General features: G+C 48.0%; 2 protein-coding genes across 4 annotated transcripts; one reads left to right on the top strand and one right to left on the bottom strand.

Moving 5' to 3' along the window:
- Positions 1-1,617: 1,617 nt before the first annotated feature.
- Positions 1,618-4,031, bottom strand: LOC137440002 (heat shock cognate 71 kDa protein-like). Its single transcript, XM_068136359.2, has one exon. It carries the CDS (start codon positions 3,731-3,733, stop codon positions 1,787-1,789), a length of 1,947 nt encoding a protein of 648 aa, XP_067992460.1. The 5' UTR covers positions 3,734-4,031; the 3' UTR covers positions 1,618-1,786.
- On the top strand, positions 3,989-26,089 carry LOC137440005 (uncharacterized). Of its 3 annotated transcripts, none has more exons than XM_068136364.2 (3): positions 3,989-4,053; positions 24,257-25,178; positions 25,281-26,089. In XM_068136364.2, the coding sequence occupies exons 2-3, from the start codon at positions 24,833-24,835 to the stop codon at positions 25,679-25,681; spliced, it is 747 nt and encodes a 248-aa protein (XP_067992465.2). In that variant the 5' UTR covers positions 3,989-4,053; positions 24,257-24,832; the 3' UTR covers positions 25,682-26,089. The 3 variants fall into 3 exon arrangements, with proteins under 3 accessions (XP_067992465.2, XP_078624591.1, XP_067992464.2); XM_078768465.1 differs by having other exon boundaries at positions 4,024-4,138; XM_068136363.2 differs by lacking the exon at positions 3,989-4,053 and adding an exon at positions 4,897-5,026.

Genomic DNA, 26,089 nt, shown 5'->3' with positions numbered 1-26,089 from the left:
CGGGTGTGTTTCGTAGGGTCGGGCGGGGACGATCACCAACTCTTTTTTTTTATCTTGCCTTATAACTATAAGCTATTTATACACGTTATCACTGCAGGAAAAACGCCTTGGGGAAGTGGGACATTATTAGTATTAATATTGTTTTGTAATAACATTAACAATATGCGATTATCATTAATTTTGTTTTTAAAAGCTTCTTTGGACAAACGCCACGATAAAGCTAACTTAACATTTATATACACCTCAACATGCAACGTCATTGAGGGAAATGGCGGGGAAAATCCGCTCTGGGGGAGAAACCCCCCTTGGGGGCGGGGGGGGCGGCACATGAATGCGCTACAACCTTCATTGTGTTACCCTTGGTCATCCTGACAAGTTTGGTTGAGATTGGATAAGCAACGACGGAATACGCCATTTGGACAGACACCAAATGGCGTATTTTATTTTGACAGAATGACTAAGTCAACCCACCTGGTGTTATCTCACGGCACGACAGGTGCTCAAACACAAGATCCGAAGACCTTAAGATCCAGCCACCTTAACCTTCAAACCAACACTGGGTTTTGAAAAAGAATGACGAGCTGTCGTGGGCTTATTCAAAAGCTTGATGGAAACAAAATGGCGTCCATGATTCACGTGACCAGGGTCTTTGGGACTCCAAATTTTATAGTTTTTAATCTTTTTGTCACACTGTACGTGTTACCTCCATCATCCACACCCCTGATGTAACAACCTTCATAGGTAATGGTTTCTATCCATCGGTGTCCAAGTTCCTTGTGTACCTGCGTTCGGTGACGATGGTGTTTGTTGAAGCAGAATCGTCGTAAAAACGTACCTGTGGTTTGTTTGAAAGTCCACCTTTGGACCAGGACCGTTTGTATGACGGTGAGTAAAGCACAAGGGCGGGGCCGCTCTTCCCCCATATTTACGCGTATGTACGTAATAAATAAATGGCTGCTACTGTGGCAAACATACAGCAAAAGTGATGAGCACACCTGGAGCGAACATCGTCTCCCTGGGAGGATGGGGTCGTGCACCAACGTGAAAGGACCGGACAGGTGAGAGGGATCACATACCAAAGTGAAAGGAATGGAGGGAGGTGGAGGTCGTCCCCCAACGGAAAAGAGACAGGTGAGGGGGTTGGTTGGGGCTATAGTGAGGAGCACCGACAGGACCGGATAGGTAGTCTCGGCTGTCGGCTTATGACGTCATCTCTTTACTGTCTCACGTGAGTTCAAATCTCGACCCACCTGTAAACTACCGTCTTGGTGTCTCGTAAGGAAGCCGAGATGTGTGTGTGTGTATGTGCCGTCCCTCGGATGGACGTTAGAGGTCCAACAGCGGCTCCCAAGAGGTGAGTTATCACCGGCACCCTCAACTTCAATTCCTAACCCTAACACTGAAAGTAACGGCAAACCACCCAGTGCAAACCCAAGGTGTGACTCCCTCCCAGGTGTGTAAACAACTCGTAGAGTTAACATGGAAACCAATGACCACACCTGTGGAACATTCCAGGTATTAAAACTCGCATTCCCATTCGTTCGTCAAAAATAAATAAATCAAGACTTGAATTGAAATAACAAAAACCCTAAAGGTGAGAACAACAAACAGGTGAGATTGCATTTAAAAAACTTTTAATGAACTTTCATTTCGATGCAGAAAAACAAAACAACCAACAAATAAACTGTCACCACATTAACTCAGGTAATCGGTGAAAGACTCGAACTTGGTGTCAAAAATGGATTAATTAAAGCAAGGACGAGTTAATTTAACCAAACCAGGTGTTTTAATCAACCTCCTCGATGGTGGGACCGGACGAGGTACGATCGCCCCCGCCAGTTGGCCCGGCGCCAGGGAAGCCACCGGGCATCCCACCTGGAGCACCACCCGCACCTTGGTACATCTTGGTCACGATCGGGGTGCACACCTTCTCCAGCTCCTTCTGCTGGTGCTCGAACTCGTCCTTCTCCGCCGTCTGGTTCCGGTCCAGCCACGCCAGCACCTCCTTACACTTGTCCAGCACCACCTTGCGCTCCTCCTCGCTCACCTTCTCCTTCACCTTGTCGTCCTCCACCGACGACTTCATGTTGAAGCAGTACGACTCCAGGGAGTTCTTGGCCAAGATCTTCTCCCGCTGCAGGTCGTCGTCCACCTTGTACCTTTCCGCCTCGTTCACCATGCGCTCTATGTCGTCCTTGCTCAGTCTCCCTTTGTCGTTGGTGATGGTGATCTTGTTCTCACGTCCGCTGCTCTTGTCCACGGCGGACACGTTCAGGATGCCGTTGGCGTCGATGTCGTAGGTGACCTCGATCTGGGGAACGCCGCGTGGCGCAGGTGTGATCCCGGACAGCTCGAACTTGCCCAGGAGGTTGTTGTCTTTGGTCATGGCTCGCTCACCTTCGTACACCTGGATGAGCACGCCGGGCTGGTTGTCCGAGTAGGTGGTGAACGACTGCGTCTGCTTCGTCGGGATGGTGGTGTTGCGCTTGATCAGTGCGGTCATCACTCCACCTGCGGTCTCGAGTCCGAGCGACAAAGGTGCCACGTCCAGGAGCAGCAGGTCCTGCACGTTCTCCGAGGTGTCCCCGCACAGAATGGCCGCCTGCACGGCCGCACCATAAGCCACGGCCTCGTCGGGGTTGATGCTCTTGTTGAGCTCCTTCCCATTGAAGAAGTCCTGCAGGAGTTTCTGGATCTTGGGAATGCGAGTGGAGCCCCCCACCAGCACGATTTCGTGCACCTGCGCCTTGTCCATCTTGGCATCACGTAGAGCTTTCTCCACGGGCTCCACGGTCCCTCGGAACAGGTCGGCGTTCAGCTCCTCGAATCGAGCTCGAGTGATCGACGTGTAGAAGTCGAATCCCTCGAACAGCGAATCGATCTCGATGTTCGCCTGGGTGGACGAGGACAGGGTGCGCTTGGCACGTTCGCACGCCGTACGTAACCTGCGCACAGCACGTTTGTTACCGCTGATGTCCTTGCTGTGCTTCCGCTTGAACTCGGCGATGAAGTGCGCCACCATGCGGTTATCGAAGTCCTCCCCTCCCAGGTGAGTGTCGCCCGCCGTGGACTTCACCTCGAAGATGCCGTCCTCGATGGTGAGGATCGACACGTCGAACGTGCCTCCGCCCAGGTCGAAGATCAGCACGTTACGTTCCCCGACGCCCTTCTTGTCCAACCCGTACGCGATGGCGGCCGCGGTGGGTTCGTTGATGATCCGGAGCACGTTGAGACCCGCGATGGTTCCCGCGTCCTTGGTCGCTTGCCGCTGCGAATCGTTAAAGTACGCGGGCACGGTGATGACCACGTTGGTGATGCTCTTACCCAGGTACGCCTCGGCGATCTCCTTCATCTTGGTCAGAACCATGGACGAGATCTCCTCAGCATAAAAGGCTTTCGTCTCGGCCTTGTACTCCACCTGCATCTTGGGGCGACCGCTCTCGTTGATCACATCGAATGGCCACATCTTCATGTCCGACTGGACCACGTGATCGTCAAAGCGGCGACCGATGAGCCGTTTGGCGTCGAACACCGTGTTCGACGGGTTCATGGCCACCTGGTTCTTGGCCGAGTCTCCTATGAGCCGCTCCGAGTCGTTGAAGGCCACGTAGCTCGGAGTGGTGCGATTGCCCTGGTCGTTGGCGATGATCTCCACCTTTCCGTGCTGGAAGATCCCGACGCACGAGTACGTGGTTCCCAGGTCGATTCCCACAGCTGGTCCTTTGTTCGCCATCGTTGTAAATGTAAAATCTCTCGTACACAGAAGCGTTTATCGTCGAGTGAGAGCACGAAAAGGCAAAAAATCCGACTGACTTTCCCCTCAACGCACCAGTCAATACCTCAGAATCTGATTTGACGTCGTGTCGTATCGTACGTCCGTTCCTCTTAAAAGGGCGTCGAACGTTCGAGAAAAATACGTCAGCGCTGGAGGCGGAGCTTCCACGCGTCATCACGCGTCGTCGTCAGCGCTGGAGGCGGAGCTTCCGCCGCATCATCGCGTCCTCGACGTCGCTGGAAAAGTCTGGAACGTGAGGCGGAGTCTGACCAGGGCAGGTTGTGTGAACGTTGTTCCTGCTTAGAATTCCTTATGATTACAAAATTTCCTTTTTGAAGTTCAAAATGTGCGGAACATTTGTTGGTAAATTTAACAAAATTGTTTGAAGTTGCAATTTTATTTTCACATTCCGTTCGGGTTTCGACTGACTGGATATGGAGGATGATGTTGTTTAACTTTTGATGAAAGCTATACAATTACAAGAGACGCGATTGAAACTACATGAGTTATTTCTGACCGTTCTACGTTTCCTGTCTGTGCGTGAGGGGGTGAGGTAGGCGGTGGTATTCTCGGCGGTGGAAGTATTTGGCTGAAAGACGGTTCCATTTCAAATTATCTTTGGTTTTTCCACGAGTGCAATTATAATCGCAATTATCATTGTTCTAGCGAATGGAAAGTGATTAATTTCAGTGGCAATTATAACTTTGACTCATTTTTGACGTTGCATGAGGGATCGAGTCATTCATTCATTTATTCATTCACAATGAAATGACTATTTCTTTTTGAGTGCTTCGAGGTGACGTTACCATCGTTTTTAAATTAAATTTCTTTATTTTTAACTCTCAGCTCTGATCCAATCGAATCATAAACTCCTCCCAAGCTGCGCAAACAAAGATGAGCAAGTCTGCTTTCAATTTCCGACGTCGTCTGTATGAACAATTTGTCGATATGTCAAACATTGAATCGAAAACCAACACCAAAGCCCCAAAAATCCGCCATAACCACTGTCCACTCGTATGCAAAGTCTGCTCTGTCTGCCACGAATCAGGACGTTAAGCCGGGTGTCCCACTCGCTAGCACTCATTATTTTCTGGTGTTGCTAAAAAAGAGCCCGCAGTAGCACTTGGAATGAGTTTATTAGCCACCATGTGCTGGTACCGGATACCCGGGTGAAAAATCGCGAATCCTCTCCCCGAGCCTCCATGGGGACTGCATCAGCGACACAGCCGCGTCTCTCCAGGTGATGCACAGGTAAGAAAGAGAACGATGTGCTTTCGGATTACGGCACACCTCTAATTCATATTGCATGGCGTCTCTGAGTACAGTACTAATAATCCGATTTGATATCCTCAAACGTTCAAGAATAATTGTCATGTTAATGGAGCTCAACTTTTAAATCCTAAACACACACACACACATACACACATACTGTATATATATACACATATATACACACACATATACATCTTGTTTTTTTTTTTTTCCTCACAATTCTATCTCTTATGATTTTCAATTATTATTTCTCTTATTCAATTCCTATTTTAAAATGCATTTAATTAATTGTACAGTATCGGTTGTTCCTAAACTTAAATATAAATAATTTAAAGGATTGCTGTAAATGATGTTAATTTCACAACATCCCATATTCAACTTTATTTAAATTGTAAACCTCAAACATATTTCCCTTACCTAAAGCAAGAACCTTAACCTGTAAGCAATTGCTTGGTTTCCCGACTGCACGGATCATCAGCTGGGCACAGTTCTTCCTCGAGGTTTCGATCCTTTCAGCCCAGGACCTCTCCAAACGGCGGATCCACAACCTCGATCATGGATCCACATCAATAGATGGTACATCAGTAGATCCACAACCTCAGTTGTGTCCAGGCAGTCAGTCAACTCATCAATGCAACATCAGTTATTCCAACTTTACTCGCTACAGGATTTAATGTATTATTGAAGGAGCCGGGGCTCCCACGTCGATCGGAAGAATGGACGCGACAAAAAGCTAGAATTCATCTGAGTTGCTTTAATGAAATCAAACACTCAGGCACTCTGAAAAACCGTTTATCAGTCAGCAATATATATCTATTCCGCCAGGGGGTTTGCCCAGGCCCGGCGCCAGGGGGCGTGGCCCAGCGTCCTGGCTGCGGCCTGGCAAGTTGAGGGCGAGCCTGGGCGTCCTGGACGAGCCCGGCATGGTGATCGCTCCGCGTCCTTGATAGGTGCAAGGCGATTGTGAAAACTCAGCGGCAGCCGCTACACACGTCCCCCCAGAATCGACTTGCACCGGCAGGGTCAATTTGAGGGGGGTCCTGATGACCCGGCCGAAGCGACCCCTGGCGGGTGGTGGGAGGGGGTCCGGTGAGGTGGTGGGTGGTCGAGTGGGGGGCACCGTGGACGGGGGACGGCCTCGCCGCGGCGGAAGGGCCACCCGTGGTGGGTGGTCGACGTCCACGTGCGCCGGCTTGAGGCGGTCCACAGCAATCCGGTCCGACCTGCCGCCGATGTCGATGACGAACGACTTGTCGTCCCGTCGCAGCACCCGGAAGGGCCCGTCGTACGGCGGCTGGAGTGGCCACCGATGTGCGTCGTGACGCACAAAAACATACTCCGCTGTGCGGAGTGCTGGGGGGACGTAGGACTGGGGGTCACCGTGGTGGGATGTTGGCACGGGGGCAAACCGTCGGGCGGCCTCCTGGAGGTCCGAGCGCTGGTGAGCTGCGGACCAGGGACTGGTAGCGTCGGGCACAAATTCGCCCGGGACGCGTAGCACCTGGCCATAGACAAGCTCGGCGGTGGATGCCTGGAGGTCCTCCTTGGGGGCCGTGCGAAGGCCCAAAAGGACCCACGGCAGCCGGTCGGCCCACCCGACGTCTTGAAGGCCGGCCATGAGCGCGGCCTTCATGGAGCGGTGGAATCGCTCGCACAACCCGTTTGCTTGGGGGTGGTAGGCCGTAGTACGGTGGAGCTTGATCCCCAGGTTGCGGGCGACCGCGCCCCACAGCTCGGAGGTGAACTGTGGACCGCGGTCTGACGAGATGTCCGCCGGTGCGCCGAAGCGGGCGACCCAGGTGGCGATGAAAGCCTGCGCCACGTCGGCGGTGGTGGTGGAGACGAGGGGAACGGCCTCCGGCCACCTGGTGGTCCTGTCCACCATGGTGAGCAGGTGTGTGAACCCCCGTGACGGGGGGAGGGGGCCCACCAGATCCACGTTGACGTGGTCGAAACGTCGTTCGGGCACGGTGAAAGGTGCCAGCGGGGCCTGGGTGTGTCGGTGGACCTTGGCCCGTTGGCAGGCCGTGCAGGCGCTGGTCCAATCGCGGACGTCCCGACGAAGGCCGTGCCAGACGAAACGCGCCGACACCAGCTTCTGGGAAGCTTTCCGGCCCGGGTGGGAAAGGCCGTGGAGGGAGGCGAAGATGCGGCGTTGCCAGGCGACGGGCACGATGGGGCGAGGCTGGCCTTGGGAGACGTCGCAGAGCAGGACAGTGTCCGCGCAGGGGATGTCGGCCAGGCGGAGGCCCGTGTCCGCCGCCCGGAGGGCTTGCACCGTGGTGTCGGTGGTTTGGTCCGCCGCCATAAGCGCAAAATCCACGCCCAGGTGGACCGCGTTCGCGCTGGCCCGGGAAAGACAGTCGGCCACGGCGTTGTTTTTGCCGGCGACGTGCCGGATGTCCGTGGTAAACTCCGACACGGCGGAGAGGTGGCGCTGTTGGCGGGCCGACCATGGCTCCGTGACCTTGGCCATGGCGTAAACCAACGGCTTGTGGTCGACGAACGCCGTGAAAGGTCGGCCCTCCAGGAGGTGGCGGAAATGGCGGACGGCCAGGTGTAGACCGAGGAGCTCCCGGTCAAACGTGCTGTATTTGAGCTCGTTCGGCCGGAGCTGCCGGCTGAAAAAAGCGAGTGGCTGCCAAACCCCGTTCACCCATTGCTCATGTACGGCGCCCACCGCGTAGTCGGAGGCATCCGTGGTGAGGGCGATGGGAGCGTTGAGCACCGGGTGAGCGAGCAGTGTTGCGTCGGCGAGGGCCCTCTTTGAGCCTTGGAAGGCCGCATCCATTGCTGCGGACCAGGCGATGTCGTGCTTGGCCGGCATGCCCCGGAGGGCTTCGTAGAGGGGCCGCATGAGCTGAGCAGCGCGGGGCACGAAGCGGTGATAAAAATTCACCATTCCCAGGAATTCCTGCAGGGCCTTTATGGTGCGGGGACGCGGGAACGTGGTGATGGCCTCGACCTTGGTTGGCAGCGGCACGGCCCCGTTCTTGGTGATGTGATGGCCCAAAAAATCAACGGCCGTCGTGCCGAAGTGGCATTTGGCCGGGTTGACGATGAGGCCGTGCTCGCTGAGGCGCTCGAACAGCGTCCGGAGGTGGAGGAGGTGCTCGGCCCGGGACGTGCTGGCGACGAGGATGTCGTCCAGGTAAACGAAAAGGAACGGCAGGTCACGCAGCACGCCGTCCATCAAGCGCTGGAACGCCTGAGCCGCGTTCTTGAGACCAAACGGCATCCGCAAGAATTCGAATAAGCCGAAAGGCGTGATGACTGCCGTTTTAGGGACGTCGGCCGCCCTGACAGGTACCTGGTGATATCCCCGTATGAGGTCAATTTTCGAAAAAATGACCCGTCCCGCCAGACGGGCGGAGAAGTCTTGGATATGCGGGATCGGGTACCTGTCGGGGGTGGTAGCGTCATTGAGACGGCGGTAGTCGCCACACGGGCGCCGTCCACCCCCCGGCTTTGGCACGATGTGCAGTGGCGAGGCCCACGCGCTATCGGAGCGCCGCACGATGCCGAGGTGCTCCAACGCGTCGAATTCGGCCTTCGCTACGGCGAGCTTGGCTGGGTCGAGGCGGCGGGCCCTGGCGTAGACCGGCGGGCCCGTGGTTGGTATGTGGTGCTCGATCCCATGCCGTACTGCGACGGCCGAAAACGTCGGCCGCGTGAGGGCTGGGAACTCCGTGAGCAGGCGAGCAAACTCGTTCGCCGCCGGGACGGCGCATGCCAGCTCGGTCGGCGCGGAGCTGCTCAATGTGCATACCAGGGAGCTGAAGGTTTCAGCGTTGATTAAACGACGCCGTTGGACGTCCACCAGCAGTCCGTGTGCGCAGAGGAAGTCGGCGCCTAGCAGAGCCACGGGCACGTTGGCGGTTACAAACGTCCAAGCAAAGCGTTGGCCGCCGAAGCAGAGGGTGACGTTGCGCGGGCCGAAGGTGCGGATAGTCGATCCGTTGGCCGCAACTAAGGAGGGGCCGCAAACCGCGGATTGCCTGTCCTGGTCAGAGGCGGGTATGACGCTCAGTTGGGCGCCGGTGTCGCACAGGAAGCGCCGTCCGGACGCTTTATCCGTGATGAACAGTAAGTTGCCCGTGTGGCCGGCGCTCATGGCTGGTAATGAACGCCGGCCCGGCCGTTTCCCGGCCTGCCGAAGGTGCACGGGGGTCGGCATGTCCGGGCCTTCTGTCCGAACCTGGCATGATAGTAACACCACGCTTGGTCAGGTGGAGGCCTCGGTCGTCGTGCCGGAGGTGGTCGGCTCGGTAGAGCGGCCGCCAATGGCGTCGGCAGTTCGGCCGTCGACCGTGCCGGGTGCTCGGGCGCCCTGGGTGTTGCGTCGGACGGCGGTGGGTCCCATGTCGCCGCTACGATGCGCTGTCCTGCGGCGGAGATCTTGTCGGCTTCTCTGGCAAGGGCCCGGGGATCTGTGATCGTCGTGCTTGCCAGGGCGAGGCGTACCGGGTTAGGCAGCTGACGGAAGAACAGCTCCCGGAACAGGAATGCCGGAGAGTGCTCGCCGAGCAGTGAAAGCATGTAGTCCATGCGCTCGGAAGGGCGCGTGTCGCCGAGCTCAGGCAGATCGAGCAGGCGCCGTGCGCGTTCCGCCGATGGGAGGGCGAAAGCATCGAGGAGCAGCTTCTTAATCGCGCCGTATTTGTCAGCGGCTGGCGGGCTTTCGAGGAGGCTCAGGGCGCGGGCCGCGGTAACCGACCCGAGCGCAGCTACCACATGGTGGAAGCGGGTGTCGTCGGCCGTGATGCCTCGCAGGGCGAACAGGGACTCCGCCTGTGCGAACCAAACCGCCGCGTGAGCCTCCCAGAAGGTAGGCAGTTTAAGGGCGACTGCCGTGTCCATGTCGATAGGTCACCAATGAAGGAGCCGGGGCTCCCACGTCGATCGGAAGAATGGACGCGACAAAAAGCTAGAATTCATCTGAGTTGCTTTAATGAAATCAAACACTCAGGCACTCTGAAAAACCGTTTATCAGTCAGCAATATATATCTATTCCGCCAGGGGGTTTGCCCAGGCCCGGCGCCAGGGGGCGTGGCCCAGCATCCTGGCTGCGGCCTGGCAAGTTGAGGGCGAGCCTGGGCGTCCTGGACGAGCCCGGCATGGTGATCGCTCCGCGTCCTTGATAGGTGCAAGGCGATTGTGAAAACTCAGCGGCAGCCGCTACATTATCATATATTTATAACTTTCCTTACACACTCCATAATATGATAATATTATTAAATCATGCACATCTTACCTTCAATTTTTATTTTTTATTTTTTTGTATACTGAATCGAGGCTCGTGAAAGAGCGAACATTTATTTCACAAACAAATCAACCAGACAAACAAAATATATAAAAACAGGGAGCGGAAGACAAGATGGGGAGAGAAGGAGAAGCACAGGAACACAACATTTGAGAGCAGGGAGATGTGTGGGAGGGAGAGGGCTTGGGGGGAGGAGGCGTGGGAAGGGGGGGGGGGGGGAGAGGTATAAAACACAAGGACACCAAGGACTTCCAGGACAGAAGTTGGTATTTCAAAAAAAAATGTAGGATTTTGGGTGAAATTAGCGGGGGTAGAAAAGATCAAGGTTTTGGATGGGGGAAGATAAGAGATGGTGGTGAACAGCTGTTTTAAAGACCTGGAGGGTGGAGTGGGATTGAAGAGAGTGAGGGAGTTTGTTCCAGAGGCGGGAGAAAAGATGAATGAAGGAGTGAAGGTGAGCAGAGAGTCTTGATTTTGTCAGTTTAACCATAAGAGGGTAGCAGGCAGATCTTGTGCGACCTGTAGGAATATTTGGGGGACAGAGCCCAGAGAGAGCTGGGGGGGCGAGGCCAGAGAGGAGTCGGTAGAAGACGGAAAGACCACCAACCTGCCTGTGGTGAGTGAGTGAAAGGCCCTTGGAGATAGCTTCATCGCGGGAGATTCCAATGATTCTGAAAGCTTTGGTTTCAACAGCGTGAAGGCGAGCTAGGTGTGAGGCAGGAGCACCAGACCAGAGGGGAGAGCAGTATTCCATTGAGCTGCGGATGAAAGCCTTGTATGTGGTGAGGAGCTCAGGTGTACCAAGGAAGGACTTCGCACGACGGAGGATGCCCAGTCGGCGACTGGCTTTGGAGGCCACATTTGAAATGTGGTTTTCCCAGTAAAGATCATGGCAGATAGTGAGACCCAAAAGCTTGAGTGACAGAACTTCTTGGAGAGGATTATTCAGAAAGTGGATGGGAGGGTTGTCCAGTCGGTCTTTTCGAAGAGACATCGTAAGAGTGTGAGATTTGTCAGGATTGAAAGACATGTTCCACTTGTTTGCCCAGTCTGTGATTTTGTCCAGGTCTGCAGAGAGTGAGGAGGCTGCAGACTGCCGATCTGAGGGATGAGGAATGGAGCGACAGAGAGTAGAGTCGTCAGCAAAGAGATAGAGAGGATTTTCAAGAGAGTCAGAGAGATCATTGATGAAGACCAGAAAAAGTACACGGCCCAGAACACTGCCTTGGGGAACTCCAGCCTGAACAGGAAGAGGAGATGAGAGAAACCCATTCAGGGCCACACGTTGACTACGACTAGAGAGGAAGTCCGCCAGCCATGCGTATAGATTTCCATGGATACCAAAGGAGGAGAGTTTGGTGAGCAGAGCGGGGTGCCAGACCGTATGTTGTCCACCAAACAGCATGACCACACCACCTACCTCTGGATCAAACTGTATTTTGAATGTTTTAACTGTCATCTTGTCATCACACACACACACACACACACACACACACACACACACACACACACACACACACACACACACACACACACACACACACACACACACACACACACACACACACACTGTAAGCAAACACGAAGACACCAAACCAGAGAAGGTATCTCTAATCCACCGAGCAAAAAACTTCCAAAAACAAGTGTGATTAGAAGATGTTACATAAGAAACCGAAACAGAAACGAATACAGCCCCAATGATTGCAAAAAGGACAAATGAAAAATACAAGATAAAACAAGCATTCTGAGTATTGCGCTGCAATACATGTCCCCTACCAAAGTTCAAAGTGCCATAACTTTGTCAAAAATGATCGAATATGCAAATTTATGCACGGTTGATGCTGGTTTTCAAACTTGATCTGAGGTGTGCTGAGACACGTGTGTCACGCCTCGCCTCGTTGATAAGCCCGCAAGGTCGCTCCGTGGAGCGGCCTGCACGTATTGCACTGTGTGAATTTTATAAATTATTACCAACTCACGGTCTGACGTACTAGCGATTTAAGAGATATCCATTTTTTTTATGGCACATTGAAGAAGCCAATGCGAGGTTTCTTCTTCCTCAGCTTGTCACAACTCTGTGTCAAATGCGATCGAGTTAAAAAAGTCAGAATTTGACCAAATCTGTTTCATTCGTTTGTTAATATACCTCAGCTATTGACAAATCTTAAATTAGATTTTTATTTGAGGTTAAAATGACCGCGACAGGTCGTGTCCAACGATGCTTTCAGTCTGTACATGTGATAAATAATTAAATCCGCACACTTGACGCCTCTTCTTCTTCACGCAATAACAACTTCTAGCTTCCAGACCGTACATCCAATCATCTTGAAATTTTGCACACTTGTTACTCTTCATGACTTCTACTATAGTATGAAGTTTCACGTCGATCAATAAAGCGATTCAAGAGATATCCATTTTTAAATATTTTCGTTTAATTAACGATATCTGCCAAACCACGTGAGCTATCGCAAATTCCAAAAGGCCATTTTAGTAGACTGACATGCGGAACAGATCTGTGAAGTTTCCCCTCGATTGGATAAAAAATGAGGGAGGAGCTCGGTTTTAAAGGTTCATGCTTAAAAACGTCATAACTCTGAAACCATGTGACGCATGACGTCATGCCCGCAGACTTTTTTGTTCGTCATGGGTATGCGATTCTGCCTGCAAAGCTTGGCCTCGATCTGTACAGCCGTTGCAGAGAAAAAGAGGTTTTCGTGTTTTCACGAAAAACAATATGGCGCCAGAACCACGTGACCTGTGACGTCATAATTACCATTTAAATATTCTACAGACCGAGTCCCTCCTATGGTGAAAATTTTATCTCAATCGGTCCTATTATTGCAGAGAAAATCTTTTTTAAAGGAAATTAAAACTTAAAATGGCACTGAGTTAAGGATCATCAGAATTATCAGAATTCCCAAAGTTCAAAGTGCCATAACTTTGTCAAAAATGATCGAAACGTCGTGAAGTTCGAACTTGATCTGTAACTTATCATGAAGAAACCATGTGCCAAGTTTGAAATCATCAGCATTAAGCGTTTAGAAAAAAAGTCCGGAAAACTGTTCTTTGCGTGACGGACTGACGGACTGACGGACGGAGGGACGGCGTGCAAACCTATAGTCCCCTCCGGTGTACATCGGTAGGGGACTAATAACAGCAGACAGCAGCAGCTATATAGTGACACCTGGGAGAAAGACAAAAGAGCAGGTAAATATAAAAACAAGAAGACGTCATGCAGAGCACGATACTTGGAAAATCCAACTCACCCTCCTCCTTCCCCCCAAAAAAGGTTTCCATTGATCCAGCAAATTGTCTTTCATCAAGATTAAAATTGACGATCTTGATCAAAGCTCGGGTCAATAGGATGAAAAGTGACTATTTCTCAGATGAAAATTAACGATTTTAGAAATTTCACCGGTAGTTCACCTTTGACCTCAAAAATAGTTGGTTTCCCGATTCAGTGAGGCACTATGCAAATGCTGTTAAATTTTAAAGTCAATAGGATGAAAATTGATGATTTTAGAAGGTTGACCTTGAGTTGACCTTAAAAATAGTTGGTTTCCCAATTCAGTTAGGCACTATGCAAATGCTGTTAAATTTTCAAGTCAATAGGATGAAAATTGATGATTTTTCACATGAAAATTGATGATTTTGGAAGTTTGACCTTGAGTTGACCTTTGACCTTTTGCCCTTGAAAACGTTGGTCTCCCTATTCGGTGAGGCACTATGCAAATGTTGTTAAATTCTCAAGTCAATAGGATCAAAATTGATTGCTTTTCAGTTGAAAATTGATGATTTTGGAAGTTTGACCTTGAGTTTACATTTGACCTTTTGACCTCAAATAGTTGGTTTTTCAATTTAGTGACTCGTTATACAAATGCTGTTCAATTTTCAAGTCAATCGGATGAAAAATGGCGATTTTAGAAATTTGACTTAAAGCTTACCTTTGACCTCAAAATCAATAGGCTTCTCAATTGTGACAACCTCTACAACTTGGTGATGTTTAATCACGATCGGTTTGGAATTGTGACCTGTAGGCTGGTGACAAACAAACAAACAGACAGACAGAATGAAAAATCACTCATGGAGCGACACTTGGCAAAACAGAACAAAGTAGAATGGCACTAAGTAGAGCATCCTTTTGACCCCAAAATTAATTAGTGGTTGAATTCAGTGACCTGATATGCAAATCGTCTTCAAATTTTTAGTTAATCGGATGAAAATTGACAATTTTATAAATTTGGCCGATGTTGACCTCAAAGATAGTTGGTGGTTGGGTTCAGTAAGCCAACGTGCAAATCCTATTCATATTTCAAGTCAATCGAATGAAAATTGAGGATTTTAGAAATTTGAAAAAGGTGGGTCACCTTTTGGCATATGTTGACCTTTTGGTGCATGTTGATCTGCAAAATGGTGGTTGAATTCAGTTCGCTTCTCTGAAAACCCTATTCAAATTTCATGTCAATCAGATGAAAATTGAGGATTTTAGAAATTTTAAATGGTTATTGACCTTTGGTGTATGTTGACCTTTTTGCCTATCCTGATCTCAAAAATAGTTGGTGGTTAAATTCAGTTAGCTGATATGAAAATCCCATACAAATTACAAGTCAATCGGATGAAAATTGAGGATTTTTAAAATTTGAAAAAGTGGTTGACCTTTGGCCTATGTTGACATTGTGACCTATGTTGATCTCAAATATAGTTGGTGGTTGGTTTCAGTTAACTGATATGCAAATCATATTCATATTTCAAGTCAATCGGATGAAAATTGAGGATTTTAGAAATTTGAAAAACGTGTTTCACCTTTTGGCATACGTTGACCTTTTGGCAGATGTTGACCTTTTGGCCCATGTTGATCTGCAAAATAGATGGGGGTTGAATGCAGTTAGCTGATATGTATATCCTATTCTAATTTCAAGACAATCGGATGAAAATTGAGGATTTTAGAAATTTGAAAAGGTTGTTGATCTTTTGGTCTACGTTGAGCTTTTGGCCTATGTTGAGCTTTTGGCCTATGTTGATCTCAAAAATAGTTGGTGGTTGAATTCATTTAGCTGATGTGTTAATCCGATTCAAATTTCAAGTCAATCGGATGAAAATTGAGGATTTTTTTAATTTGAAAAGGTTGTTGACCTTTTGACCTATGTTGACCTTTTGGCTTATGTTGACCTCAAAAATAGTTGGTGGTTGGTTTCAGTAAGCTGATATGAAAATCCTATTCAGATTTCAAGTCAATCGGATGGAAATTGAGGATTTTAGAAATTTGAGAAAATTTGTTGAAGTTTGGCCTATGTTGACCTTTTGGCCTATGTTGACCATTTGGCCGATATGGATCTCAAAAATAGTTGGTGGTTGAATTCAGTTCAATGATATGAAAATCCCATTCAAATTCCAAGTCAATCGGATGAAAATTGAGGGTTGTAGAAATCTGGCCTATATTGACTTTTTTGCCTATGTTGATCTCAAAAATAGTTGGGGGTTGAATTCAGTGACCAGATATGCAAATCGTCTTCAAATTTTTAGTTAATCGGATGAAAATTGACAATTTTATAAATTTGGCCGATGTTGACCTCAAAGATAGTTGGTGGTTGGTTTCAGTAAGCCAACGTGCAAATCCTATTCATATTTCAAGTCAATCGAATGAAAATTGAGGATTTTAGAAATTTGAAAAAGGTGGGTCACCTTTTGGCATATGTTGACCTTTTGGTGCATGTTGATCTGCAAAATGGTGGTTGAATTCAGTTCGCTTCTCTGAAAACCCTATTCAAATTTCATGTCAATCAGATGAAAATTGAGGATTTTAGAAATTTTAAATGGTTATTGACCTTTGGTGTATGTTGACCTTTTTGCCTATCCTGATCTCAAAAATAGTTGGTGGTTAAATTCAGTTAGCTGATATGAAAATCCCATTCAAATTACAAGTCAATCGGATGAAAATTGAGGATTTTTAAAATTTGAAAAAGTGGTTGACCTTTGGCCCATGTTGACATTGTGACCTATGTTGATCTCAAATATAGTTGGTGGTTGGTTTCTGTTAACTGATGTGCAAATCATATTCATATTTCAAGTCAATCGGATGAAAATTGAGGATTTTAGAAATTTGAAAAACGTGTTTCACCTTTTGGCATATGTTGACCTTTTGGCAGATGTTGACCTTTTGGCCCATGTTGATGTGCAAAACAGATGGTGGTTGAATGCAGTTAGCTGATATGTATATCCTATTCAAATTTCAAGACAATCGGATGAAAATTGAGGATTTTAGAAATTTGAAAAGGTTGTTGATCTTTTGGTCTACGTTGAGCTTTTGGCCTATGTTGAGCTTTTGGCCTATGTTGATCTCAAAAATAGTTGGTGGTTGAATTCATTTAGCTGATGTGTTAATCCGATTCAAATTTCAAGTCAATCGGATGAAAATTGAGGATTTTTTAAATTTGAAAAGGTTGTTGACCTTTTGACCTATGTTGACCTTTTGGCTTATGTTGACCTCAAAAATAGTTGGTGGTTGGTTTCAGTAAGCTGATATGAAAATCCTTTTCAGATTTCAAGTCAATCGGATGGAAATTGAGGATTTTAGAAATTTGAGAAAATTTGTTGAAGTTTGGCCTATGTTGACCTTTTGGCCTATGTTGACCATTTGGCCTATATGGATCTCAAAAATAGTTGGTGGTTGAATTCAGTTCAATGATATGAAAATCCCATTCAAATTCCAAGTCAATCGGATGAAAATTGAGGGTTGTAGAAATCTGGCCTATATTGACTTTTTTGCCCATGTTGATCTCAAAAATAGTTGGGGGTTGAATTCAGTGACCAGATATGCAAATCGTCTTCAAATTTTCAGTTAATGGGATGAAAATTGACAATTTTAGAAATGTGGCCTGTGTTGACCTTTTGGCCTATGTTGACCTCAAAAATGGTTGGTTTCAGTAAGCTGGTATGCAAATCCTATTCAGATTTCAAGTCAATCGGATGTAAATTGAGGATTTTAGGAATTTGACAAAAAAGTGGTTGACCTTTGGCCTATGTTGACCTTGTCACCTATTTTGACCTCAAAAACAGTTGTTGGTTGAATTTAGTCAACTGATATGAAAATCATATTCAAATTTCAAGTCAATCGGATGAAAATTGAGGATTTTAGAAATTTGAAAAGGTTGTTGATCTTTTAGCCTAAGTTGCTCTCAAAAAAAATTGGTGGTTGAATTCAGTTAGCTGATATGTAAATGCTATTTAAATTTCAAGTCAATCGGATGAAAATTGAGGATTTTAGAAATTTGAAAATAGTGGTTGACCTTTGGCCTACCTTTTGACCTCAAAATTATATTGGATTTTGTCGGACCCCAAGCTCTACCATTTGGTGAAGTTTCGTGAAGATCGGTTTAAAATTGTGACCTGTCGGCAAGTATAAGTGAGCCGACAGACAAACACACAAACAAACAAACGAGAGTGATCAACATACTTGTCAAAAAAATATATTATTTTGCCAAGTAACAAACGCGCACACACAAACAAACACACAAATCAGAGTGATCAACATACTTGTCAAAAAAATTCTATCCACCCTCTTCACACCTGCAATCCTCCAGACACAGCTGTTCTCACAAACCTGCAGCCTCTGTTGTTGTCTCTGTCGGCACCACCATCTCCAGACCATAAAGATAGGCCGGCATTACGCATGACATCATAACCTTTCCTTTCAATCTCCTTGAATTATTTTTCTGCCATTACACCCTCCACCCTCTTCCATGCATTCTCAACCACCTCAATCCTCCTCCATACCTCTACACCTCCGCACTTCTGCCTCTGACATCCCTGGTCAGTGCTCCCTTCCCCCCCCCCCACCCCCCCAGATACTCGAACCGATTTCCTTGTCTGATCCCCTTGCCCTTTAAACTGAAATTCATTTCTTTTCTCTGCTGTCCAACCCATTCATTTATTTCACCTCCGTCTTCTCCATGCTCATTTTCAGCCCATGTTTCTTAAATGCCTTCTTCCACTCTCCAGTACTTCCTACATCTCCCGCCCACTCTCCACCACAACAAAACAACACAACATGCATTTTAAGGCCATTTTCCCTCCAAGAGCGGGGGTTAGCCTTGCGGTCCCCATGACAATCTTCTCCATTTTGCCCTATTTTCTGCATCTCTCCTTGTTAACCCCCTTGCCCGCATGTCTTCTTTCACCATCTTTAGCCAAGTCTTTCTCGGTCTTCCCCGTCCTCTACTTCCTTCTACATTCATTTCCATCACTCTTCTCAACCAGTCACTTTCATCCTTCCTCAACACATGACCAAACCATCTCAACCTGTTCCTCTTCACAGCATCAATCACAGGCTCGATTCCCATCATCTTTCGCAATTCATCATTTGTCTTCCTCTCTCTCAGCGACACTCCGCACATCCACCGAACCATTCGCATTTCCACCCTTTCCAGCCTTCGTTGCTGCTCTACATTCATGACCCATGTCTCGCTCCCATAAATCATAACACTTCTCACACATGCAGCATACACCTTTCCCTTCAGCTTCAACGACACTCCCCTCCTCATCAGCACGCCACTCAGTTCCCGAAACTTCTTCCATGCACATCTCACTCTAGCAAACGTTGCCGAGTCTGATCCACCTTCTCCATTCAGCATGTCTCCGAGATAGCAAGATGTTTTCACACCTTCCAGCTTCATGCCGTCTCCAAGATCCAACTCAACATTTCCTCCATCTGCAGCTCCCTCTGTGCACACCTTACATTTGAATGTAGCTGCCACACTGGTTAATGACCCTATCAGACCACTACATTTTTGATGAACCCACTCAGCGCACATTGTACATCGAATGGAGTTCACTCCGACACCCTTCCTGCACACAGCACATGGCCACTTCCCAGTTCTTTCCACCTCACCACATGCTTTACCACTTGCCATCACCTTCGTCTTTCCTATATTCACCTTCAGACCTTTTGTCTCCGTACTTTCCTTCCACTTGTTCAGCTTTTCCTTCAGTCCATCCATACTTTCCGCAATCAACACCAGATCATCTGCATACAACAACTCCCACGGTAAACCCTCCTTTACGGTCTGAGCCAGCACCTCCATCACAGCTACAAATAGTAGTGGCCTTAGTACCGACCCCTGATGCACTCCCACCTTCACCTCAAACTCACCACTGTTCCCGTCCTTCATCCTTACAGCTGTGCATGCTCTTTTGTACATTGCCATCACAACTCTGATCAACCATTCCTCCACTTCTAACTTCCTCAATGCCCATGTCAATACTTTGCATGGAACCCTATCGAATGCTTTCTCCAGATCAACAAACCCAAGAAACAACTTCTTCCTCTTCTCCATGTACTTCTCCTGCAACTGCCTCACAATAAAGAGCGCATCTGTCTTTCCTCTTCCTGGCATAAATCCAAACTGCATTTCGTCGATCTTCACCTTCTTCCTTATCCTCCTCTCCAACACCCTTTCCAATACCTTCATTCCATGCTCCAATAACTTTATCGCTCGGTACGAGCCACACTCCAAAGGGTCACCTTTCCCCTTGTATAGAGGGACAAGGGTACTCAGTTCCCAAGCCACTGGAATGCGGCCTTCTTTCACCACCAGATTACAGATCTCTGTCATTCTCTTCACACCCCAACTTCCTGCTGCCTTCAACATATCTCCCACAACTCCCGTCGGCCCTCCCGCTTTTCTACTCTTCATTGCTTTTATCGCTTCCTCAACTTCCTTCTCAGTTATCTTCTCTGCCGGTCCTAAAACTGGGTTACTCTCTATGTTGCCATCCCATTCATTCTCTGTATTCGACAGCATTTCCATATATCTCTTCCATCTTCCTTTAATTCCATCTGGGTCCACAGCGATTTGTCCCACTTCATCCTTCAAGCAACTCACCCCCATCACATCACACCTCTCTTTCGCTATCTGCTTTGCAATCCTGAATACCGCTCTCTGGCCCTCTTCCGAATCCAAGCGTTCTCCGAACATTTTCCTACATGTCTCCTGCGCCTTTGCTACCTCTTTCTTTGCAGCCTTCTTGGCTGCCTTATAACTTTCATGCTCTGCTTTTTCTGCTGCCGTACCCTTCGCCTTCTGCCACTCCTTGAACTTCTTCCTCTTCTCGTCAATCCTCTTCCCAACTTCATCATCCCACCATCATGTTTCCGAGTGCCTTGGTGGTCCTTTTGTCCATCCACATACCTCACCAACGGCTCCCAACAGACTATCTTTCATTGACATCCAACCACTTTCAAGCTCAACCACATCATCCTCGACCTGACTCAGCCTCTCTTTTAATGCCTCCCTTACTGTCACCTCTTTCAACCTCCACACCTTCATTCTCGGTTGGTACTTCACCCGCCGAGCTCTCCTCGCACCTTTCACCCTTATGTCGCAGACAACCAAGTGGTGCCGTGAAACAGCCTCCTCCCCCGGGATCACCTTTGTGTCCCGGAGGTGCCCCCTATCTCGCCTACGCACCATCAGGTAGTCAACGGTTGTCGTCGACCCACCTGACGTGTATGTAACAAGCTTATTATCCCCTTTCTGAAACTGAGTATTACAAATCAACAAATCAGCTCCATCAGCAAACTCCAAAATCCTTTCACCTTCTCCATTTCTCACACCATATCCATAACCCCCATGAACTCCCTCAAAACCGTCCATACTCCTTCCCACATGTCCATTTAGGTCTCCTCCTACCACAACAACTTCCTCATCTTTCACGTTTTCCATCAGCTTCTCTATCGCACACCAGAACTTGTCCTTCTCTTCATCGCTCCGACCAACCTGCGGAGCATATCCCGAGATGACGTTCACCAAGAACTTTCCAATCATCATTTTCACCATCATCAACCTATCACTCACTCTGGTCACACTCACCACACTGTCTACAAACTCCTCAGAAAACAGGACACCAACACCATTCACACCCTCCAGGCACCCTTGCCACACAAACTTGTATTTCTGTCCCTGCCTACCCTTCACCATTCTCACACCACTTCCCTTCCATCTCGTCTCTTGCACACAACATATGGCCACTCTTCTTCTGACCAATACTTCCACCACTTCTCCTGATCTCCCTGTCATTGTCCCTACATTCCATGTCCCAAACCTCAGAAACCGATCTCCACTTCGGGCTGTACCCTGCCCATATGTAGTTGTAATTGTCATGGTTCTCTTTTTGAGGCAATGTTTTTCTACTTCGGCCACTCTCCACCACAATAGCCAGATTTTCCGCATACAATATCCTCCCCAGAATACCTTTCATGTTTACCTTCCTGCTTACCAGCTCCATAACCATGATAAACAGGAAGTGGGCTGAGAGCGCTTTCCTGCCTAAAACAGATATTCACATTGAACTCCTCCGACATCCCAGGACCAACCAAAACTCTTCCTTTTGTTCCCTTGTAATCCCTTCTACCAACCTAACTTCTGCTTCTGGCACTCCCATCCATCTCAATGTTGCCATCACCATCTCTCTCGGGACAGTGTCGTAGGCCTTCGCCAGAGCCACAAATCCACGTGCCATTTCACCTTGCACCTCCAACCTCTTCTCCACCTGCTGTCTCAGCATGAACATCTCATCTGTCATTCTCACTATCAAGACTCCAACATCTACCCTTTCTAAACTCCTTCTGCTCCTCTCTGATCTCCTCCACACTCTTCTTTGTCCTCCCATCCAGAAACCTCTCCAGCACCTTCATGACATGACTTAAGAGTATAATACCCCTGTACTTCTGTGGATCTTGAACACCCCCCTTCCCCTTCCATATCAGTGCAATTAACCCTGTCCTCCACTCCTCGGGAATTGAACCCTCTCTCATGCATACATTCAACAACCTCTTCGTCCAACTGACTCCGACTTCTCACACTGCAATTATTATCTCTGTACACACCTCATAAATGCCTGGCACCCTTCCCTTCCTCATCTTCTTCAATGTTTGGAGGGGGAGTACACATCTGTGGGTTTTGAATGGGGAGGGAGACGAATAGGGCAAGAGTGAAGGTGTGTCTGTTTGTGTGTATGTTTGTGTATGTGTGTGCGGTGTGTGTGCGTTCGCATGATAATGTAAAGCGCCATGAGGGTCGTTTACTCTGCTTGATGGGGCTATATAAGACTCCTTTATTATTATTATTATTATTAATGCCGTCCACACTTCCTCTTCTGTGATCTCCACCAACTCCACTTTCCCCTCCACATTCCATGGAAGCTCCAGCTCATCGTTGCTGACTTCCCGGTTCAACAGCTGTTTGAAATATCCTTCCCACACCTTCAATACTGCGCCCCTCTCTGTTTCTAGCCTCCCACCACAATCCTTAATCGCCCCCCCCCCCCCTCTTCACTTCCTTGCAATCGTCATCCCTGTCACGACCCAATTTATAGATCATCTTCCTCCAACCATCCTCTTGCAACTTGTTGGACACCATCTTCGATATCATTCCTCGTCTTATCCACAGCTCTCCTTTCTGCTTTCTTCTACAGCCTATACAGGTGCAGAAACCTCGCATCCTGCTACCTCCCTTTCTCCTTGGTCTTCTCTATCCTCTTCCAAAGCTCCTTCTTTTGACCAACTGCCTTCACTACTTCCATACCTTCCATATCTTTCTCAACCCAGCATGCCTGGTTTCTATCCCATGAAGATGCACCCTTTCCTAACGTCCTTCCACACAACACTTCTACAATTCCCCTAAATGCCTCTCCGTATTCCTCCGCTTCCTCACTAAGTTGCTGATACCTGTCCCTCACCCTCTCCTTGTACTCCACGATGACATTTCCTCTACACTTCCGCTGCCTAATAACATTCCGACACCCACTTTTAACCTCCCTTATTTTCTTCATCCTCACCACAAACACCACCGGTTTGTGCTGGGTGGTAACATGCTCTCCCTCCACAACTGTTGCTTCCTTACCACCACCAAATCCAGTTCTGTTCTGTGCTGTCCACTGCTATAGGTAATATTGTGGCTTTCCCACTTTTGAAAGAATGAACCGGCTATGACCATCCCATTCCATGCCCTCAGCTGCACCAGCTCTTGACCATGTATTCCTTGTTCCCCAACCAAATTTACCATCACATTCCTCTTCACCTGGTTCCGCTATTCCCACATGCGCATTACAGTCCCCCGCAATGCACAGCATCACATCCAGCTCAACCATTCCCATCATCCTCTCCAGTGCGTCCCAGTATTTCTTCTTCTCCACCCCAGTCCTCCCCGTTTGTGGCCCAAAAACCAACAGAACACCCACCATGTGCCTCTGTATCACCACCCATGCCATAACTATCCGTGCACCTTCCCCCCATCTTTCCACTCTGACCACCTGCTTGCTGAGCTCTTCCAATTCTATTATTCCCACACCATTCCTCCTTCCATCCCCACCTGCATGCAACAGCATGTGTCTTCTAGTCCAGGAGCCCAGAAGGTTTATTCAAGTGAAAAGCGCCGGAACGTTTGACCTCATGGGCTGATGGGGTCATCCACCGACATCACAAAAATGCATTGCTGCCGGGTCTGACCCGTGGCTTTCCCCTCGAAATCACTCAATTAGTGACGCCATTACCGAAAAACTATTTTGCTCAATATCTGGAGAACTATGCATGATAATATCATGAATAAGGTGTCTATACCTATGTTTACATGGTCAATAATTACACTGACACTCGCATTATTGCGAGACAATGTATAGTTTACCGTGTAAATGTTTAGTTCACCCACTGAGTTAGCAACGCCATTGCGGAAAAACCCATTTTCATTAATATCTGTAAAACAATGCATGATAATATCACAAATAAGGTGTCTCTACCCATGTTTTTATGGTGAAATATTACAATGCCAACTCTAGTGCTTGAAAATGTGGAGTTCACCCTGAAAGTTGCTTACTGGAGTCGTACCATCTCTGTCTTTTGTTACAATGTGGCAAATGATGCATTGGTCTCTGTCCCTTTTTGTTATTTACAGATCGTGGCAAATGACGCCCCCGTTTGTATAATTAGCAAAGAAAGAGGAGAAAAGAAACGTGCCCTGAAGTGTTTCAATTCCAGCAACTGGGAAACAGCCAAAAATGCTGCTAGACGGCGAAAGGCACTTCAAAGTGACAAGTTTTCGAACACCTCGGAAGAGATCAGAACAGCTGAGGGCCCAGAAGGCAAATATTACCAGTCAGTTTGCCTCAGTCGATTCTGTGCTGTTAAGAGAGGAGCACCTCCAAGTACAGAACCATCTGAACCACCTCAGAAGACCACTCGTTCAAGTTCCGATCATCTTTCTACCAGCACGAGAGGCGTCCTTGGACAGGAATGTATTTTTTGTGGACAGAAGAGGAAGAGGAAGTTGCAGAAAAATGAACCCCTCAGCCAATGTTTGACCACAGACGGGAGCAAGGCAATCCTTCTTGCTGCTAAGAAAAAGTGTGATACTAGGATCATTGGACATGGGGAAGATCTTATTGCAAAGGAAGCCAAATACCATAACAGTTGTCGTCGTGACTATGAAAGACTGCATGTGACGGATGAAGAGCAAACGTCGAATCGGAAGATGCACGTTGAAGCCTTCAAAAACTTGTCGATGTTCCTCGAAAATGAAGTCATCAAAAACAAAACTCCCATGTTGGCGTCAGTAATTTTCAATTTGTACAAAGAAGAGTTTCTTGCTCTTGGAGGAACACAGGATGACATTGATAGGTACACAGCACAAAGTCTGATATCGAAGATAAAGGAACGATTCCCGGAAATCCTCGTTGACAAACGAGCAAACAAATCTGGAAACCTTGTATTCCACTCATCACTGACGTCTGCTGAGGCATTTGCTATGGCCTACACCTGCTCTGACTTGGAACAGGAAACTCCTGCCGGTCTCCATCTGCGCAATGGATTGGGAACAGGTAATAATAATAATAATAATAATAATAATAATAATAGTAATAATAATACAAATACACGTTTGTGGTGAAAATGTTGTGTTATTACCTTTTTGTATTTTTCAGCATTAGCCTGGGATAACTACGATGTAAACACGGAGACACCAGATGACAAGAATAATCTGCATTCAACAGTAGGGATATGTTACCAAAATCAACTTCCATCTGAACCACTACCAGACCCATCACATAATAATGCAGCGGGGACACTGACCAGACGGAAGAGGAGACGCTTTGATGGGACCGAGAAGGTGATTCCGCCGTTCCTTGCATCGCTGAAGAATGCCCAGTTCAAGCTGACCTTATCCAGTGAGTATCCAGGAAGTTCAGTTCCAGAGTCCCTCACAGGCCCACATGAGGATGACGGGGATGGCGTGGAAGATAATTCAGTAGATGAGGAAGAGTCAAATAATGCTTGGAGTGAGGACAGTGATGAGAGTGACGAAAGTGATAGAGAAGGCTTGTAATGCCAAGAGGACATCAAGTTAATTATGTGAACTGCACATTTGCAAGTTTTCCATATATCGTTGTTCGGTAATGGCGTCGCTTAATGAGCGGATGGGCTACCCATTTACCTGGAAAACTATACATTTTCTAGCAATAATGCGGGTGTCAGTGTAATGATTGACCATGTAAACATAGGTATAGACACCTTATTCGTGACATTATCATGCATAGTTCTCCAGATATTGAGCAAAATGGGTTTTTCGGTAATGGCGTTACTAATTGAATGATTTCGGGGGGAAAGCCATGGGTCAGACCCGGCAGCAATGCATTTTTGTGATGTCGGTGGATGACCCCATCAGCCCATGAGGTCAAACGTTCCGGCGCTTTTCACTTGAATAAACCTTCTGGGCTCTTGGACTATTCCTACC

The sequence above is a fragment of the Myxine glutinosa genome, chromosome 14 (assembly GCF_964187855.1).
Source record: "Myxine glutinosa chromosome 14, kmMyxGlut1.1, whole genome shotgun sequence".
NCBI classification, from domain to species: domain Eukaryota; kingdom Metazoa; phylum Chordata; class Myxini; order Myxiniformes; family Myxinidae; genus Myxine; species Myxine glutinosa.
The sequence above is the reverse complement of the archived record's forward strand: the minus strand, read 5'-3'. Positions and strand labels throughout refer to the sequence as shown.

Excerpts from the sequence above, each read along its gene's own strand:
- LOC137440005 (XM_068136364.2), top strand. The coding sequence starts at position 24,833 with ATGCACGTTGAAGCCTTCAAAAACTTGTCGATGTTCCTCGAAAATGAA. Across the intron at positions 25,179-25,280 it reads GCGCAATGGATTGGGAACAG|CATTAGCCTGGGATAACTAC; the intron begins GTAATAATAATA and ends TGTATTTTTCAG.
- LOC137440002 (XM_068136359.2), bottom strand. The coding sequence starts at position 3,733 with ATGGCGAACAAAGGACCAGCTGTGGGAATCGACCTGGGAACCACGTAC.